The following is a 20,494-nucleotide window of genomic DNA, read 5'->3' on the forward strand; positions in this document are numbered from 1 at the left end:
CCATTCACACCTTCGCACCATCCACTCCACTCCACAATTTCCACCATACTCACTCCACGACCATCCATTCCAATACTCCAGATATTCCACACTACCATTTATTCCATACACCTGTTCCTCATACCTGTTGTTGCACAACTGTGCAATCATACCTGGTGCCACCTGCACCCTCCTCCTCTTCCTGGACCATTGGGTCAGCACAATACACAATCACCTTCACTCACTCATACACTGCTCCACACACCTGTTCAGTTGCACACCTGTGCAATCCTCACCTGTTCAATCACACCTGTTCCTCACACACTTTCAATCCTCACACGGCATCATCTAAACTACCTGTTGCCCTGCTAACTTAGTGCTCCCCGTCTTCCCTTTAAACTAAGCACATACCACGTCATTATCATCCACTCTAATCTACCTGCGTCCCCACTACAGGTGTCATTGTCACTAACTAACCTTAACGTTACCTAATATCATCTTCTAGGTCCCTACACACAATATCCTAACCCACCCGGGCTAGTTTTCACTGCCATAAACCCCATAAACTAGTGCTCCTTTGCCCCCCTCTGTGAGGGATGGTGGATTGCCCATCCCACCACATCGGGGAGGTCCCACTATCAATTTTGCTCACCAAATTTCAGCCAATCAAAAATTTTCCAATTACTGCCAATTCTATTCACTTTTCTAAATTTCGTATCAAATCACTATCACTATCACTATCACCATCATCACAGTCCGCTATATCCTAGCCTCGGTGCGTCGTGACATCATTAAACTCGGCTTCGCAAAGCCGAGCAATGAATGCGGGTGGTTTGGTCGCCTGCAGGTTGAATCCGTCCGGCTTTCGGTTCAAGGGAGGTGGTTTGGTTGGGCCGAGGTTCCACGCACCATCTCGGCGCAGCACCTTGCGGTCCTGGGCCCGATGGCTCAATCTCCCTCGGTCGGAACCCCGTCCCCGCGAGGGGGCACCGGTCCGCTTCCTCCCACTCGCCCTTGAACTGGACCGGTCGCCTCGCCTCGCCCGCCAAGGCCCGGACTCGACCGTGCGGGGCGGGGCCAAGCCCGAATCGGCAACGACGCTTCGAAGAGAAACGACGCAGCTTCGATCCGCGCCGGGCCAGGCCCTGCATCCAACAAAGGGCTCCTCGCACCGAGTGCTCGCATCGGCTATCCGTCGCCCTAACCGCTAACCCGGTTACCGTCGATGCTTCACCGGCATGCTCACACACATACGCTACCCCTTTCACCCTCACAAAACCCGACGTTCCAACGCCGTCCGTACATTCCACCAACGCTCTCCCTGTTACACACCACACCTCTCGCGCACACTCTTGCGCACACCTCGGTCCACACCTCTCCTCCGTTACGTCCTCCGTAACACTCACCATGGGCGTGCACTCTGGCATCCACCCACTAACGCGCTCACATGGGCTCTCCCACACTCGCGCTACCACCAACTCAGGTGTGCTTCCTCGCACACCCTCCACCACCACCTTACTCTCCGTGTCACACTCCGTACACCCCGACGTGCATTCTCGCTTGCACTCGGTATCACACTCGCGCTTCGTAACACGCTCACCCCTTGACGCACACTTTTTTTCCACACGCGTGCCATTTCCACTCACACGGGACCCTTCACCAACGCCCGGATGCTTCCTCGATCCCAAGCGCGCGAAAATTCTTTTGTCGCCAAACATCCTCCTGCAAAATCTACCCGCACAATATACAGCACGACTCACCTGGGGGATTCCCTTCTCCACGCCACCTGCACACTCTTTATTTGGTTAGTGAGCACCACATTATGATTTGAGCAGGGACTTTGTACATATTCCATCTTTTCCTCCCACCGCGAGTGGTTTTCTAAGTCCCCGGTCTCTTCAATTTCAACGCCCACTTCCGCTTTTTCTTTACTCACCTCGACGACCGTTGGCTTTAATAAAATTCCCTCTACCTCATCGGTCGCCGGCTTCTCCAAACTCCGTGTCGCGATTTCTACCCCCGTCATTGTACCCGCGCTTTTCTCCGCTTCGTTCAACCGGCGCTTCTCGACCCGCGTTACCTCCTCGTGCACCCGTGGGACCTGCTCGCCCAACCTGCGGTCAATGCCTTCCTGTATTCTTTTTACCGTGGCGTTCATTTGCTCCCGAAATCCAACCGGGTTGTACCTTGCTTCGTGCCTCGCTTTTTTCGCGTCTAGCCCCTGAGTAGCCATCATTGCATCAAATCCCTTACTGTCACCTCTCAGAGCGGCACTGAAATGCATCATCAAAACACCCCAGTCCATTGGCACTGCGGGTCCGGCTATCGCCGTCACGTACGGGAGGCCGCCACTTTGTGTGCCTGTAACCTCGTGCGCGAGAGCGCCATTTTGCGCGTCTGATACTCCCTCAACCACATTGCCAATGTTCTCCTCTACTTCGTCCCTCTGATCCTGGGTTACTCCTAACCCCTCCTCTAGCTCACCCACCGGCATCCGATCGCCTTGACCAGCCATGGCGCGATTTCAAAATTCGGGTTTTTCTTTAAAACACAAAACAAATTTCCAGCAGCTTGTAATTTTGAGCGCGTTAAGTGCGCTTCGGGTCCGTATCTCACTCCCAGACACCAATTGTTACGGACGCGGTTAAAGATGTTATTTTGACCGAGCGGTGGTGTAACCGCGACCGAACAGTTATTCCCCGACTAATACCCGATTTGCCCCAAACTTTGGCCGGATCGCGCCACCGCTATTCAATCGGGAAAACTCTAAAGCGACCGAATACAAAGAGGAAGAAGACGTACAGAAGAGGAATTTGATTTATTATTTACACATATAAGTAGGAAGAAAGCAGTCACGTTTATTTACAGACGAGATTAGATACACAGTGCAACACGAGCTTACCTACAGTTTTAATTAACCCAGGGACAGAACAAACAAGGACAGACTCACTCGGGGAATGATGATAGGACTGGCGGGAGATGGATGGCTGGCGGGATAGGGAGGTCCACTGGTCCTTCAGCACGATTGACTCGTTGGGCAGCCGCCGCTCCTCCGCGGCCCTGCTCCAAACTGCCGTCCAGGCCTCACGCTGCTGTGGCTGCAGTTTCGGTGGCTCCAGCTGCAGCAAATGCAGTTGCGGTGGCTCGAGCTGCAGTTCAACTCTGGACTTCTTGGTTGGACTCAACTCCTTGGACTCCCTCTCGTCTCTCGGTAAAGGCTCATCTCTCTTTGGAAACGCCCTGCCTGCGGGTTATATAGGCCCCACCCCTCAACCTTCACGAACCTCCTCGATGTTTCTCTCCACACCCTCTCCAAGTCCAACCCCTTGTTCGTGGTTGGTTGAGTGGGGCTGACTCACTCCTCCCCTCTATGACGGGGTGGGGACCCGCCTTTCTTCCCCAACCCTGCCTCGTGGTCAATGGTGGATGAAGAGAAAACCGCCCAAAATGCAGTTGGCAATGCGAATGGCAATTGACGAAAAGGGGGGATGGAGGTTTTTTGGGAATGGGAATGAAGGGAATCTATCTCTTTCACTGGTGCAATGGAGTATTTCAATTAATGGGAGACACAGCCTTACCCTAAAACACATAATAAGATATAACTATTGAACAGGGGTATTCTATGATTGGCTGTAGTGTGGATGCTTTATGGACTAATTATGGGACGCCCTTTGACCTTTACACAGCTCCGGAGGCAGGAGGCGCAGAATAACAATAATAATAATACACACAATCAAAAAAATACAGTCCTCATATCCGCAACAATATGATGTTAACCCTTGGATGCAGTGATTGGGCCTCAGAGGCCCACAAGGTTTTTTTTGTTGCAAAAACTATGCTGTGCAATCTTATTTTGGAATGAGCCTCATTTTCACCGACTTTCATGTTGTTACACAAAATTCAGTGACATAAATAAATAAAAAATACATTCAGGCTCGTCGGAAATGTCTTCATTCTTCACTTATAACCCGAAAATCCGACACGAATGCAGGCCTGGGGCCATCGAGGCCCGGCATAAATGTTGTTGTACTGTTGTGTTATATCATTATTTTCTTGATATGAGCCTCATTATATGCTCCTATAACTTGTTTACAAATAATTCAGTGACAAAAATATGAAAATTAAAAAACTTTACACGAATATATTCATGGGGCCTCCGATGCCCAATGGCTGCATAGGTGTAGGATTTTTGACAGTTGTGGACATATACATTCTAAATAAAACGATTAGTGAATCACATTTTTTGAGCAAATACTCCTCCATGAGCCTCAACTTTTTAGAGAAAAAAAAGTTTAAAAAGCAACAAAAAATTTTTTTGCAAAAAAAGAAGAAAAAGATTCATTACTTGTATGGGATTCTTCCAACTAATAGGATCAATGATTCACATTTTCTGAGCAAATACACATCCATGAGCATCGACTTGGATTGAAAAAGGATATGAAAGAAAAAAATCTGTAAAAAAAAACAAAAAACATTACACGAATACATCCGCTGGGCCTCCGAGGCCCAATGGCTGTGTTTATGTAGGATTTTTGACGCCAGCATCTAAGAGTTAAAAAGACCGCATACCTCTATCACAGCGCCATCGACATCAGTGCAAGCAATGAGCGACACAGCGTCACCACTGGAGAGGAAAATGCTGTGAATTTTATTTTTTCACTGACATGCCGACATTCTGCCGAGACTTCAAAGATGGATGTGCTGGAGTCAGGAGATGTGTTGGGGAGCAATTTGTAATTGTGCCTTTGGCAGCATGATCGGTTTGGCGAAGGCAGTCTGATGATATGGGCTGGCATTCAAATAGGCCAAAGATCCGATCTTGTCATCGTTCAGAAGGATGCTATCTGACCGAGGTGAGATCATTACACCTGCAGATATCCTTCAGGCCCAACAAGGTCCCAACTTGGGTTTTATTGATGAGAACACCCATGTACACCATCCACATTTGGTCAATGTTGCCCTACAGGACCACAACATAAATTGCATGGACTGACCTGCATGATCTCCCAATTTAAATGTGGTCGAATCACACTTGGAACATCTATGGAGGTGTTCTGTGGTCAACATATTCTCTTGAGCAACCGGTGAATGAATGGCGCAACATCCCGCAACAAGAGCTGAATCGTATGATTTTGAGTCCAAAAGAAATGAGGTTTGGTCCGATAATAAGGGATGTACAAGTTTGTATTGGGGTCAGCGGTAGTCGCCGATGTAAACTTGTCTGTGCTCATTTGCAGATCGACATCATTGAAAATTTACATGGTCATTTCAAATGACTTCCACTGACGCCATGTTTGTTATGGAGTGTGCAGGTCCTCTTCAACCAAAATATGAACATGTTTGACGAAACACTAAAACTACGTATATAAGCTTCGAAACCTCGTTTTTTTGTGAGGAGTTTTCTTCCATATACAGCACAAGGATGCGGGACTGAGGGTTAGGGTTAGGGTTAGGGTTAGCGGTTAGGGTTAGGGTTAGGGTTAGGGTTAGAGAAAGAGGTGGGGCAGAAGGGGTTGAGAGAAACACCTCACCCCATCTTTCATACCAATGGAATTTCGGCCCCAACTTAATGCTACTCTCATAATTCCAAATGTAGGTGGTCTTTTTTTGGACTCAACTTCCTCTTTTTTTTTTCTTTTTTTTTTTTCTTCTTTTTTTTGTATACAAGATCGAGGCTCGTGAAAGAGCTAACATTAATCACACAAAAAGACAAACCGACACACAAAACACAAAAAACAAGGGGAGCGGCAGACAAGATGGGGAGAGAGAGGGAAGGACACAAGCACAACATTTGAGAGCAGGGACATCGGGAGGACTTGGGGGGAGGTGGGAGAGGTATAAAACATATGAACACTGCAAGGACTCTGGGGTGAATTACCGGGGGTAGAAAAGATCAAGGTTTTCGATGGGGGAAGATAAGAGATGGTGGTGAACAGCTGTTTTAAAGACCTGGAGGGAGGAGTGGGATTGAAGGGAGTGGGGGAGTTTGTTCCAGAGGCGGGAGAAAAGGCAAATGAAAGAGTGAAGGTGAGCAGAGAGCCTAGACTTTGGCAGTTTAACCATAAGAGGATTGCAGGCAGATCTTGTGCGACCTGAAGGAATATTGGGGGGACAGAGCACAGAGAGAGCTGGGGGAGCAAGGCCGGAGAGGAGTCGGTAGAAGACAGAAAGACCACCAACCTGCCTGCTGTGAGTGAGTGAAAGGCCCTCGGAGTTGACTACATCGCAGGAGATTCCAATGATTCTGAAAGCTTTGGCCTCAACAGCGTGAAGCCGAGCAAGGTGTGAGGCAGGAGCACCAGCCCAGAGGAGGGAACAGTATTCCATTGAGCTGCGGATGAAAGCCTTGTATGTGGTGAGGAGCTCAGGTGTGCCAAGGAAGGACTTTGCACGACGGAGGATGCCCAGTCGGCGACTGGCTTTGGAGGCCAGCTTGGAAATGTGGTTTTCCCAAGAAAGATCATGGCAGATAGTGAGACCCAAAATCTTGAGCGACAGAACTTCTTGGAGAGGATTGTTGAGAAAGTAAATGGGAGGGTTGTCTAGTCGGTCCTTTCGGAGAGACATTGTAAGAGTGTGAGATTTGTCAGGATTGAAAGACATGTTCCACTTGTTTGACCAGTCTGTGATTTTGTCCAGGTCTGCAGAGAGTGAGGAGGCTGCAGACTGCCGATCTGAGGGATGAGGAATGGAGTGGCAGATAGTGGAGTCATCAGCAAAGAGATAGAGAGGATTTTCCAGAGAGTCGGAGAGGTCATTGATGAAGACCAGAAATAGCACAGGGCCCAGAACACTACCTTGGGGAACTCCAGCCAGAACAGGAAGGGAAGATGAGAGAAATCCATTCAGGGCCACACGTTGCCTACGACCAGAGAGGAAATCCGCAAGCCATGAGTGGAGATTTCCCTGAATACCATAGGAGGTGAGTTTGGTGAGCAGAGCTGGGTGCCAGACCGTATCGAAGGCACGTGATATGTCAAGTGAGACAGCTCTGATTTCCTGTTTGGCATTGAGGACCTCCATCCATTGTTGAGACAGCAGAAGCAACATGTCCAGAGTAGAATGACCTGGTCTGAATCCAAATTGATGATCAGAGATCAAGCCATTGGAGAAGAGGAAGGATTTGATATCTGAAGCAATGATGGATTCCATGACTTTGCTGATAATTGGGAGCAGGCTGATTGGTCTGTAGTTGCAAGGATCTATTTTTGCACCTTTTTTGTGTAAAGCTGTAATGTTTGCTGATTTCCAAGATGCTGGCAGATGACCTTGAGCAAAAGAGAGGGTGAAAAGAACAGAGAGAGGGTGAGATAGAGCGGCAGAGCAGGATTTTAGGACCCGAGGGCTGATGCCATCTGGTCCAGTTGCAGAGTCAGAGTCGAGGTTTGATAAAAACTTCTCCACCTTGTCAGGAGAGAAGGATACAGAGTCCAGGAGCAGTTGGGTTCGACTGGGAAAGGTGGGAACAGAGAGAGATGGGTTTGGGACACAAGATTTTGAGGCAAACACAGAGTTGAGGCATTCGGCTTTGTCACGTGCGGTGTCAACTGTGTAGCCATTTGAGGTAAGGGAGGGGATGGAGGGGGAACAAACACTAGAAACGGATTTGACCAGACGCCACCAGGATTTGGAGGAAGGAGACAGGTTTGAGAGTTCAATCTTGAGTGTGGAGAGATAGTGCTTCCTGGCACTCCTGAGGGTAGAAACACACTTGTTTCGAGCTTGGTGGAAGGAACTGAGATTGCCTTCAGTTGGATTTGCCTTCCAAGACACAAAGGCAAGTTGTTTCAGGGCAACTGCCTCACCACATGATTCAGTGTACCATGGACGGGAGGAAGGGTAAGACAACTGAAGACGAGATGGGATAAATCTGTGCATGAGAGAGAGCAGTTTGCTTTGGAAGAATTCCCAGGAAGAATTGATATCAGAGGCATTAGAGATGGGAGACCAGTCCAGTTGATTGATGGCTGCTTGCAGACCGTGCCAGTCGGCCTGAGTGAAATGCCAGACTCGTCGGCACTGAGGAGGCTCTCTGAGAATGGCCAGTGAGATGTCCACTTTAACAAGCACATGATCAGAAGAACCGATTGGAGCAGAAGAAGAGCAGCAGATATTTGCAGGGAAGTTAGTCATAACCAAGTCCAGAAGAGAAGATACTCCATTGACTGAGATCCGGGTCGGGAAATTGATAGATTGTGTCAGTCCCAATTTTCTTTTATGACATGCTAGTCTTAATGTATTACAGAATATAAAATAACTTTACAATAAAGAAAGTAAAAACACCAGATTTTAAGAGAGATAAAAACACACAGTAGTTATGATGTTTGTGCAAATTCTAAAGTCAGAGAATTCCAGAGGTGAGAAGCGATGCTCGATCGCCAAAAGTCTTTATCCTAGTTGGAGAAACAGTCATATTTCATTGTCTGATTGAAGGTAGCTGCAAATACATCTGCCTTGTCTTTCGCATTCATGTGCTGCACCCCACTGGCTGAGGATGGATTATACCGTTCTTGGAGTTTGTTCCTCTTCTTGCAAGTTGCTTAGTTGTCCACCATCATTCATGACTCCATCTGTTAGGATTATAGAGATTTGATATAATTTGTTGGTTGCGCGATCGTTTAGCCATTAGCTCTTTATTTGTTACCCCGAATGAAAAGTTACCTTTATTTGTTACCCCGAATTTGTTACCCATGCGAATCGGAAAAAGAACCTGAAATTTAACAGTTTTTAATTTGCCCCGATTGCGAATGAGCAGGGAGGAGTGAGATAATTTTGTTACTCCATCTTCCTGTCTGGCAGTCAAACAAAATTGATTCCAAACAGGAAACTTACTGTTTTTAAGAACGTCATAAAGGACACAAACAACAGACACGAATAACTAATGTCACGTGTTAGAAAGGGTGGTGTAATAGACACTGCGTCAATGGTGGTAAATTCCGGAATTAATTTATTTATACGACTTTCACAATCTTTAATTTATTCAAATTGAATTATACACTTGAACACTGTGGAACACAAATCGTCTAGCGTCTAACCTTATATAATCCAAGACGGCTTGGCTGATCTACACCAAATTATGTATACGTGCTGGGAGTACCTGCGAGCTGGTCATGGGTACAAGTAAAATTGGCCTCATATCCCACGAGGGTGAGGGAGCTAGATGATCCAGACAAACGGTGGAGTAATGTATGCATGAGACCCAAATAAGGGTCAAATTTGAATATAGGGGTTGGGGAGGTAACCATAATTTTACAATAGGGGGCAGCGGTTGTCACCATAGTATGGACAGGGAAGAAGGGGTGCAACCTCAATTTTATAAAGGGGTGGGGAGAGTGGGAACAATTATTTTTATAAGATGGAGTGGAGTTCGTCACCACGGTATTTACATGGAGGAAGGGGGTGCAACCTCAATTTTTCTAAAGGGGGGTCCAACCATCAATTTTACAAGATGGGGCGGGGTTCATCACCATGGTATATACAGGAAGGGGGTAAAACCTCAATTTTTACAAAGGGGTGTGCAACCATAATTTTTCAGTGAGGGCTCAGGGTAGTTTGAATCTTTTCCCTCATCAATGCTTGGCAAGGCTCGTTTTGAAAGTCTGGATAGAGGAGGCTTCTGCGGTACTTTGAGGAAGATTACTCCAATCATCCGCTATCTGATGTGCGAAGAACTTGTTCCTGACTTCTCCTTTCTTTGAAGATTTTCAAAGAGTGTCCTGTGGTGTTTGTGTTGTGCTGTTGGGTAAATAAGTCATCTGGGTCAAATTTAACCGTTCCATGTAAGATATGGTACATCAGGATAATGTCCCCTCTTCAGGGCCGGCGCCAGACTATTTTGCGCCCTAGACAAGGCCAGCAACTTGTATCCCCTCCCCCCCCCCCATTTTTTTTTGCCAACTTCGATTTCTAAAAAGATGTTTTGTAGAAAAAATTAAAAGCAGAAAACTTGAATCTGCTAAATTTATTTTAAATTGCAAGAAGATGCCAAGATACCGTAAGATGCCAAGAGCACCAATATTAAAGGCGCAATATCCATTAATATGGCAGTGCCCACTGTTACCCCACGCTTTGGGGCAAATGGGCTTTCACTTAAAAAAATATGACACTACATGTGGCTTGCAATGCAAAATAAAGAAAGTGGTCCCTTTATGAGTGTGTGAATGGAAATTACAGATAAACAAAACAGTTTTTGGTTTGAGCAATAAGTTTTAGATATGCAAAATCAAAATTTTAAATAATCAGTCTTTGATTATCTTTCGCAAATACAAAATAAAATATTTTGGCACACAAATCATTTTGAACTAAAGGGCACTTGGTATAATGCATACCTCAGCCATTGGCAACACAACATTCAAACCTTTTACTTCACACACCTTTAAGTATATATACCATTTAAGGATACTTGGCGTAACCAACCCGTCATGTCACCACAATATTTCGCTTACAGTCAGACAGAGAAAGAAACAAAAAAACAGACAAACAGAGTTAAAAATGTCTCATAAAAGTTTCAATTTCAGACACATCAACATCTCACTTTGCGTGCCTTTTCCTTTGCAAATTTTGTCACAAATTCAACCAGATCAAGTGCTGATGCCTGGGCATGTTCAATTGATGTAGTTGCCAAGCCAACTAGTCTCTTTTCCAACATTGTAGCGCGTATGTAAGTTTTTATAACTTTGAGCTTTGAGAAACTACGTTCCACTTGCCACTGATACTGGAAGTGTGAGAAGGATCCTTAAAGCAACGGAAACATTAGGCACATTATCCAGGAGTTTTGGTTGTAGTATGAAGAGAAGTACTTCTTGTGGCAGCATAGACTTTGGAAATCTTCGAGCTATTGCTACAAGTTCAGTAATGCGCCCCTCTGATGTCTGCGCCCCAGGCGGCTGCCTAGTTGGCCTAATGGTAGCGCCGGCCCTGCCCCTCTTCTTCTCTGGTGGAGCATGTAATACATGTTCAGTTAATTGAGCTTCTGTTGGTAGCTGAGATGACAAATACCAGGGATGAGTTTTGTGGCCCTTCTCTAGACCCTTTTTACCTTGTCAGCTTCTAGTTTGAACTTCTGGTGTCACGGGTAATTACCATCCTCCAGGTGGGGATGAACAAGTCTTAAACACCAGAGGGAAGGTCCTGATGTTCAGATGGATGAAGGTCCTCTAAACAATCTCAATAATTTGGTATGCCCTGCTGACAACAGTTAAGACATGATGGTGTAATTTCAGCTTGTCGACAACAACAGCTCCAAAATCCTTTTATTTAGTCATACTCTGGAGTTCAGTTCCTCACATTGTGTACATGGCATTATAATTACTACTGCTTATACGGAGGGTCTTACATTTTGACTAATTGAAGGGGAGTTGCCATCTGTCAGCCCAAGCTTCCACTCTGTCCAGGTCTGCTTGGAGAGCTTCTTTGTCTGCAGCGTCACATGCAGATACATCGACATAGATCTTTGTGTTGTCTGCCAATATTTGTTCCCTTGCCTGCACTTCCGATGGTAGGTCATCAATGCAGGCCACAAACAATGTTGGCTCGAGCACATTTCATTGCAGTATTCCGCTATATACCAGAATCCAGGGAGATGCAGCTCCATTGACTATGACACGTTGGACTCTGTCAGTCAAAAAGTTGCGAATCCAGACAGGGAATGGCAAAAAGTTTTTTCTCATTACGTACCTTTGGTGTGTGTATTTGACCACACCACTTTGACAAAACAACTACATCCGACATCCATTACACCCAAAGGACCCATTCCCACTTTTGCAGGTTATTGTCCATTCCCAAACACTCGTTTTTCCAGGTTATTGTCCATTCCCAAACACTCGTTTTTCCAGGTTATTGTCCATTCCAAAACACTCGTTTTTCCAGGTTATTGCCCATTCCCAAACACTCGTTTTTCCAGGTTATTGTCCATTACCAAACACTCGTTTTTCCAGGTTATTGTCCATTCCAAAACACTTGTTTTTCCAGGTTATTGTCCATTCCAGAACACTCCACTTCTCCAGGTTATTGTCCATTCCAAAACACTCCACTTCTCCAGGTTATTGCACATTCCTGAACACTCCACTTTTCCACGTTATTGTCCATTCCAGAACACTCCACTTTTCCACGTTATTGTCCATTCCAGGACACTCTACTTCTCCAGGTTATTGTCCATTCCAGAACACTCCACTTCTCCAGGTTATTGTCCATTCCAGAACACTCCACTTCTCCAGGTTATTGTCCATTCCAGAACACTCCACTTTTCCACGTTATTGTCCATACCAGAACACTCCACTTCTCCAGGTTATTGTCCATTCCAGAACACTCCACTTCTCCAGGTTATTGTCCATTCCAGAACACTCCACTTCTCCAGGTTATTGTTCATTCCAGAACACTCCACTTCTCCAGGTTATTGTCCATTCCAGAACACTCCACTTCTCCAGGTTATTGTCCATTCCAGAACACTCCACTTCTCCAGGTTATTGTCCATTCCAGAACACTCCACTTCTCCAGGTTATTGTCCATTCCAGAACACTCCACTTCTCCAGGTTATTGTCCATTCCAGAACACTCCACTTTTCCACGTTATTGTCCATTCCAGAACACTCTACTTTTCCACGTTATTGTCCATCCCAGAACACTCCACTTCTCCAGGTTATTGTCCATTCCAGAACACTCCACTTCTCCAGGTTATTGTTCATTCCAGAACACTCCACTTCTCCAGGTTATTGTCCATTCCAGAACACTCCACTTTTCCACGTTATTGTCCATTCCAGAACACTCCACTTCTCCACGTTATTGTCCATTCCAGAACACTCCACTTCTCCAGGTTATTGTCCATTCCAGAACACTCCACTTCTCCAGGTTATTGTCCATTCCAGAACACTCCACTTCTCCAGGTTATTGTCCATTCCAGAACACTCCACTTCTCCAGGTTATTGTCCATTCCAGAACACTCCACTTCTCCAGGTTATTGTCCATCCCTGAACACTCCACTTCTCCAGGTTATTGTCCATCCCTGAACACTCTACTTTTCCACGTTATTGTCCATCCCAGAACACTCCACTTCTCCAGGTTATTGTCCATTCCAGAACACTCCACTTCTCCAGGTTATTGTTCATTCCAGAACACTCCACTTCTCCAGGTTATTGTCCATTCCAGAACACTCCACTTCTCCAGGTTATTGTCCATCCCTGAACACTCCACTTCTCCAGGTTATTGTCCATTCCTGAACAATCCACTTTTCCACGTTATTGTCCATCCCAGAACACTCCACTTCTCCAGGTTATTGTCTATTCCAGAACACTCCACTTCTCCAGGTTATTGTTCATTCCAGAACACTCCACTTCTCCAGGTTATTGTCCATTCCAGAACACTCCACTTCTCCAGGTTATTGTCCATTCCAGAACACTCCACTTCTCCAGGTTATTGTCCATTCCAGAACACTCCACTTCTCCAGGTTATTGTCCATTCCAGAACACTCCACTTCTCCAGGTTATTGTCCATTCCAGAACACTCCACTTCTCCAGGTTATTGTTCATTCCAGAACACTCCACTTCTCCAGGTTATTGTCCATTCCAGAACACTCCACTTCTCCAGGTTATTGTCCATTCCCAAACACTCCACTTCTCCAGGTTATTGTTTTTTGCCACCTCTCCATCACCTATTTTCATTTGATAGTTTTCAGTTGATTTGTTCCTTTTCTGTTTCATCCCCGCTTTCCCCTCCCTTCTTCTTTATTATGCAGCAAAGGACTGCTGGTTGCATCACTGGCTGAGGTCACGGCTATCCCGCTGCTGCGGTGCCCCCTGTTTCCAATGAGCTGGTACTCATTTATCCGACCTCAGAAGTTTGACAGGTTGAGTCAACACCACCTGGTGTTAATTTAACGGCCGACCGGGATTGGAACTAATGGCCCTGGGATCCCAAGGCAGCACCCCAACCGTTAATCCAACACCAGGCTACAGGCTCCTCTCCCTCTTCTTGCTGTTTCTTTGGCCTCGTATGCCGCTTGTTCTCCGCCATGTGGCATTCCCCCAATCTCCATCTTACTCTCACTCAGGGGCGGATCCAGGGGGGGGGGATCAGGAAGTGCGTACCCCCCCCCCCTTCGATCCAGGATGAGGATGCAGGCGATGCGAATCTGCTGAACTGTTGGACCAGGTAAGAACACAAGGAACTGCAGAAACTTCCAAGAACGCACGAAATGCTGTTTCTGACGATCAATTTTTTAAAATTTCCTGGGGGAAGACCCCCAGACCCCCCCTTTATCCCCCCAGTTTCATGCACCCCCCCGTCTTAAAATTCCTGGATCCGCCCCTGTCACTGATACTCTACTGTTGGTATTTCCTCTTTCCATTCTCGCTTCTTCCACGAGGCGTGGCCACGTATGTACAAAAGCATCACCGTGAGCCATCGCGAGCCGCGATGGCGGTTTAGAACTTCCGGTCACCTGTCAGGGGTGTGTTTACTGTGTTCCATCACGAATCAGCTTGCCATCGCTCGTCAAGTGGCTTAATCGCTCAAGGAAGCACAACGGAAGTGTTGATAAGGAACGGTTGGCTTGGCGAGCGATAGCAAGCTGATTCGTGTAGAGCAAAACAACTCCATCCTGATGTCCTCCAAAATGGCGGACAGGAAGCGTCACCCATAGCAACGCGATGTACTGTACAAGCAAACTGCCGAAGGAGGACTCTGCTTGCCCCTTGGTGTTATATATTTTTCACAACACTTTTCATCAGTAGTACCATAATTGATCGTTCTCTATTAATTATTGCATTTGTTTCAATTATCTTCCGCATTATACTTAAGGGTGTTGACCTTAAAACAACACTAACACCGAACTGTCCCTGCACCAAACAAAACAGTGTGCAATGTCACGTGACCTTGATATTAGCGCAACAGATTATTGGTTCGTGAGGCAAAGTAAGAATGTATTGTTGAGCGTGCTGATTGGTGCAAGTACAGATCGGTTCGTACGTGGTCGAAGGATTGTGTGGTTTTCCTCAAGGTGGGGAAGATCACCGCGGTGTACATCTCACGTCTGTGATCTGCCCTGGCAGTGAAACACTGAAACGACGTGTTGTCGATATGAAGCTATTCCAGGCGTTGCTTCGGAAAGCAGAGGTCGTGGCAAACATTCCTAAGCACATTGAGCGCTTTTCCAAGTTCTCTCCTTCCCCGCTTTCCATCAAACAGTTTCTCGACTTCGGTAAGACTTCGACGAGATGAGTAGAGAGCCAGAGAACCTGTAAAATGTATTTTTTTTTCAGACGCAATGTCGTGTGTGTGTGTGTGTGTGTGTGTGTGTGTGTGTGTGTGTGTGTGTGTGTGTGTGTGTGTGTGTGTGTGTGTGTGTGTGTGTGTGTAGGCCTGTGTGTGTGTGTGTGTGTAGGCCTATGTGTGTGTGTTTGTGTGTGTTTTTGGTGTGTTTTTCAGGTGTGTGTGTGTGTTACTGTGTGTGTGTGTTACTGTGTGTGTGTGTTACTGTGTGTGTGTGTTACTGTGTGTGTGTGTGTTACTGTATGTGTGTTACTGTATGTGTGTTACTGTATGTGTGTTACTGTGTGTGTGTTACTGTGTGTGTGTGTGTTACTGTGTGTGTGTGTGTTACTGTGTGTGTGTGTGTTACTGTGTGTGTGTTACTGTGTGTGTGTGTTACTGTGTGTGTGTTACTGTGTGTGTGTTACTGTGTGTGTGTTACTGTGTGTGTGTGTTACTGTGTGTGTGTGTTACTGTGTGTGTGTGTTAGTGTGTGTGTGTGTGTTACTGTGTGTGTGTGTTACTGTGTGTGTGTGTGTGTTACTGTGTGTGTGTGTGTGTGTTACTGTGTGTGTGTGTGTGTTACTGTGTGTGTGTGTTACTGTGTGTGTGTGTTACTGTGTGTGTGTGTTACTGTGTGTGTGTGTGTTACTGTGTGTGTGTGTTACTGTGTGTGTGTGTTACACTGTGTGTGTGTTACTGTGTGTGTGTTACTGTGTGTGTGTGTGTGTGTTACTGTGTGTGTGTTACTGTGTGTGTGTGTTACTGTGTGTGTGTGTGTTACTGTGTGTGTGTGTGTTACTGTGTGTGTGTGTGTTACTGTGTGTGTGTGTGTTACTGTGTGTGTGTGTGTTACTGTGTGTGTGTGTTACTGTGTGTGTGTGTTACTGTGTGTGTGTTACTGTGTGTGTGTGTGTGTGTGTGTGTGTGTGTGTGTGTGTGTGTGTGTGTGTGTGTGTGGGGGGGGGGGGGGGGGGGGGGTTGGTTTTGTGTGGTTGGTTTTGTGTGTGTAGTTTTGTGTGTGTTTTTCAGGTGTGTGTGTGATTTTGTGTGGTTTTGTATGTGTGTGTGTGTGTATGTATATGTATATGTATATATATATATATGCGTGTCTGTGTATAACCTGTATAATTACTTTCATCAAAATAAATTGTTTTTTTAGCTCACCTGGAATGAAGTTCAGGGGAGCTTATGCGCTGGCGCGTCGTCAGTCCGTCCGTAGACACTTGCAACTTCTTTTCCAAAACTGCTGAAGGGATTGTGACCAAACTTGGCACAAATTATATTTGTTGTGTTTTGGCTGAAGTTTGTTCATGGCATAAAACAAATGTGGTTCTAAGGGGGTCTACTGGGGTCAAAGTCGATCCAGGTTTGACCCCCCAAAGTAGGTATTTGCTTTCTTTGAAACTGCACACACAATTTCGATGAAACTTCACCACAACCTTCATCACTGTTGATGTACCAAAGGTTGCTCACGGCATTATAAAAATCTGCCCCTTTAGGGGTCTGTGGGGGCGTGGAGGGCAGTGGGGGATGGGTGGGAGGTTGTCCCCCCCAAAATAGGTATTTGCTTTCATAGAAACTACACGCGCAATTTCTATGAAACTTCACCACAACCTTCATCACCCATGATGTACCAAATTTTGTTCAAGGCATTAGAAAAATTAGGGTCTGAGGAGGTATGGAGGGAGCGGGGGGGGGGGGGGGGGGTGGCGGTTGCCCCCCAAAATAGGTATTTTTTTGTTTGTTTCTTTAAAGTGTTATGGTTATGTTAGTATGATTCTACATGCTGCCTTGTCTTCTAGCAACCATTGAAATTGGTTTAAAATACCTTTTGTTGGTGCAGTATACTGTTTATTCTACCAGTTGAGCGCCAGGGGTATTTCCCCTATGTTGTTATTTACCTCTTGAAGTTTTCCACTCAAGCTTGTTATTTTAGAAACTAAAACCTTGTACCAAAAATAACTAGTGACTTGAAGTGGAGGCCTGAACATTCGATATTTCGTAAACAACAGCTATAGTCATATTAAACTTTCCTTTTTTAAAACAAGGTTTTTTTTTGGTTCTGATAACTTATTTGGTGCATATATTGAAATAACTTTTTTAATTTCCTTTGATTGTCGTGTGCTATGTTCATAACACTTGTTTTCCTTGTTGTTGGTTTTGTATTGTATTGTAATGTTATGAGTTCTCTTATAAGGGACTTCAATACAGGAGTGGGCCATTAGGCCAATGAAGCCTTAAAAATGGTTGCTAACATATGGTTGTCTGTTCCGCTCCTTTGTTCCTCTGCAAGTTCTGTCCTTTAACTCCTGATTGTCAAGCAAAGAAGCAGCATGTACCATCTTTAAAGTGTTTGGTATGACTCGGCCGGGATTCAAACCTTTGACCTTCCAGACTCAGAGAGAACGCTCTAACCATTATGACACCGAGTCTGGTTATTTGCTGTAGCAGATGAATGGGAACCAAAAAAGGAGCAATTCATAAAACGAACTAGAACGGCACTCGGTAGAGAGCATACGTCCGCCAGGCTGAACAGTTTATTTTGTATCCCACTGATAGGTCCGATCGGGACCTGGACCTGAACCAAAATCGAATCGGCTTGTTCCTGTCACCTAACCAACTCATCCACCAAATTTTGTCATAACTTCTCCACAACCTTTTGAGATATCATGCTGTATATCGTTTTTGGCCCTATGCGTTTGGCCTTCACTCAATGGTGAAGAATCCCTTCAGAAATTAAAAAAAATTCTCGGGTCCAGATCCAGATTTGGATGTTCATCAAAATCGAATCGATTCGTTCTTTCTCACAGCCAACCTGTCCACCAAGTTTTGTCGGAATCTGTCCACCACTTTGAGTTCCTTGAACAGTTTCTACGGGCAGTTCCTTGGACTTCATGGTAGAGTTTCTGCTCTTGCATGCACTGTCAACTTGTATATCAAGGTGTGTTTCTCTCTAAATCATGTCCAATCAATTTAATTGGCCACAGGTGGACTCCAATCAAGTTGGAGAGACATCAAGGATGATCAAAGGAAATCTGATACACCTGAGCTTAATTTGGAGTGTCATAGCAAAGGGGTTGAATACTTATTGACTTGAGACATTTCAGCTTTTCATTTTTAATTAGTTTGTAGAAATTTCTATAAAAAAAACTCCACTTTGACATTATGGGGTATTTTTATGTGTATATCAATGACAAAAAAAATCTCAATTTAAGTAATTTTAAATTCAGGCTGAAACACAACAAAATGTGAAAAAAGTCAAGGGGTGTGAATGCTTTCTGAAGGCCTGTAAATAAACCAATTTTTCACTTCGACCATTGTGTAGCAGGTTTGACTTCAACTTTGGTTCAACGTAACGTAAATATAATTGTCGCCCGACTCTTTCATCTACAGGTGTTGAAAATGCATGTGAAAAAACCTCTTTTGTGTTCCTACGGCAAGAACTTCCAGTGAGACTGTGCAACATCATGAAAGAACTGAACCTCTTGCCAAACAAGCTTCTTGTCACGTCGTCAGTTCAACTTGTACAAAGTTGGTGAGCATTTGTAGTACAAAAAGACCAAAATTTGGAATAAACCAGACCAGTAACGAAATTAAGATAAACTTGCTGACATCAGTTTAAAACCTCTTGTACCACTAACCAAACACAAAATTAGAAAGTACATAATAAAAATCAATCTGACCTTTTGCACACCAGCACTTGGTGTAATGGTCCTGACCTACGGGAGATGACTGCCACACATTCAACCTGGTTAGTTACCTGTTACACAGTTAAACCTCTAAAGTGTAGCTGGCAAGGAAGATGTCAAAATGTAATATGTATTCTGGCTCTGTTTTAGTCTATTTAAAAACAAATAAATAAAAAACACGCAGAACCACCCATTGCATAAAGCAGTGTCAGCTGCTACACTACTAACCACCGCATCGGTCAGCTTACATGGCTTATGTTTTTATTACCAAACTGCCAGCCCTCCCTTTGGGAAAGGAACAATTTGTGGATGCATAGTTGACTCCCTGGCTTTCATATCCATTGAGATATGCCTTTTTTATAGATAAAAATGTAATAAAACCAACATTAATATACGGTGCAAGAAAACAAACATGACATGATGACAATAACACCTTACATTGGTGTTATTGTCATTATGTCATGTTTGTTTTCTTGTATACCGTGGGACCCCACTATTCGCGGGGGATACGTTCCTGGAAAATCCGCGAATTGCGAAACCGTGAAGAGCGTGGCATTGTTTCAATGGAGAAAGGGGGAATAGATTCCCGAGTTGCGAAAATCCGCAAATAGAGAGGAACAAACTGCGAATGACGAGGCAAAATTCGCGAATAGTGAGGAAAATCCAGAGAATGTCGACGATAATCCGCGAAGGTCGATGAAAATCCCGGAAATGGCAAGGCAAATCCCGCGAATGTCGGCAATAATCCCGGAAATGGTGAGACAAATCCCACGAATGTCAATGAAAATCCGTGAATGCATGCCGTGCCAGTTTCAATGGGGGAAAAGGGAGACAGTTAATTGCACTAATAGATATTGTGGAGTGTTTTCATTCTGTACCGTAATTCGCAGGGATGATGTGTTATGCAGCTGGTGGAACATCCCGCAAAGCTCTCTATTATAGTGCGGCTAAAATTTGTGGCGGTGAAAGCCATGAAAATGCAAAGCACACAGCAGTGAATGTAGAAGCAGGTCATACTCACGACTCATAGATATTTTTTTTGCGTATGTCCAGCTGCTTTATGCATGGCTGGTGAAAGATGGGTTTTTATAAATGTATCAAGCTAGCAGCTCCTGAATATTTTTTTTGCACCCCTGAAAAACCGCAAATTTACGGAACACGGCCGTGAATAGGAAAATAACCCCGAAATTTCACGGAACACGGCCACGAACAGAAAAAAAAACCGGCAAATTTGCAGGACACTTTCCACCAATAGAGAAACAGGTTGCATTTTATCACCCGCGAATACGCGGAACCCACGAATACATGCAACCAGCGAAGACTGAAACCGCGAATAGCAGAGTCTGACTGTATTAAAGTTCTGTAGTACCAAACATCTGTTTATAAAACAAACATTATAACAATGACTGGTCCATGTAACAAAGTTTGTCAAAGGTCAAACCTACATGTAACGGTCAAACAAAGCTTGTCAAATTAACATGCATTTACCGTATCCCTGCACTCGAAGCTTATATAACAGACACTTAAAAAAAAAAAATCTTTACAGGAGCGAGGCTCTTGAAAGAGCGACGTATAATTACC

At 45.0% G+C, this 20,494-nt stretch overlaps 1 protein-coding gene across 2 annotated transcripts in view; it reads left to right on the plus strand.

Annotated features, from left to right (window-relative positions):
- The first annotated feature begins 14,808 nt into the window (after positions 1–14,808).
- Positions 14,809–20,494, plus strand: part of LOC137431104 (pyruvate dehydrogenase (acetyl-transferring) kinase isozyme 2, mitochondrial) — a 57,000-nt gene continuing 51,314 nt past the window's right edge. For both annotated transcript variants that reach the window (XR_013624036.1, XM_068122038.2), the window contains exons 1-2: positions 14,809–15,171; positions 18,618–18,759. Coding sequence is in view for 1 of the 2 variants with exons in the window: in XM_068122038.2 (XP_067978139.1) it covers positions 15,051–15,171; positions 18,618–18,759 (263 nt within the window). In the remaining variant the exon portion in view is untranslated. The remainder of the gene's footprint in view (positions 15,172–18,617; positions 18,760–20,494) is intronic.

The sequence above is a fragment of the Myxine glutinosa genome, chromosome 7 (genome assembly GCF_964187855.1).
Source record: "Myxine glutinosa chromosome 7, kmMyxGlut1.1, whole genome shotgun sequence".
NCBI classification, from domain to species: domain Eukaryota; kingdom Metazoa; phylum Chordata; class Myxini; order Myxiniformes; family Myxinidae; genus Myxine; species Myxine glutinosa.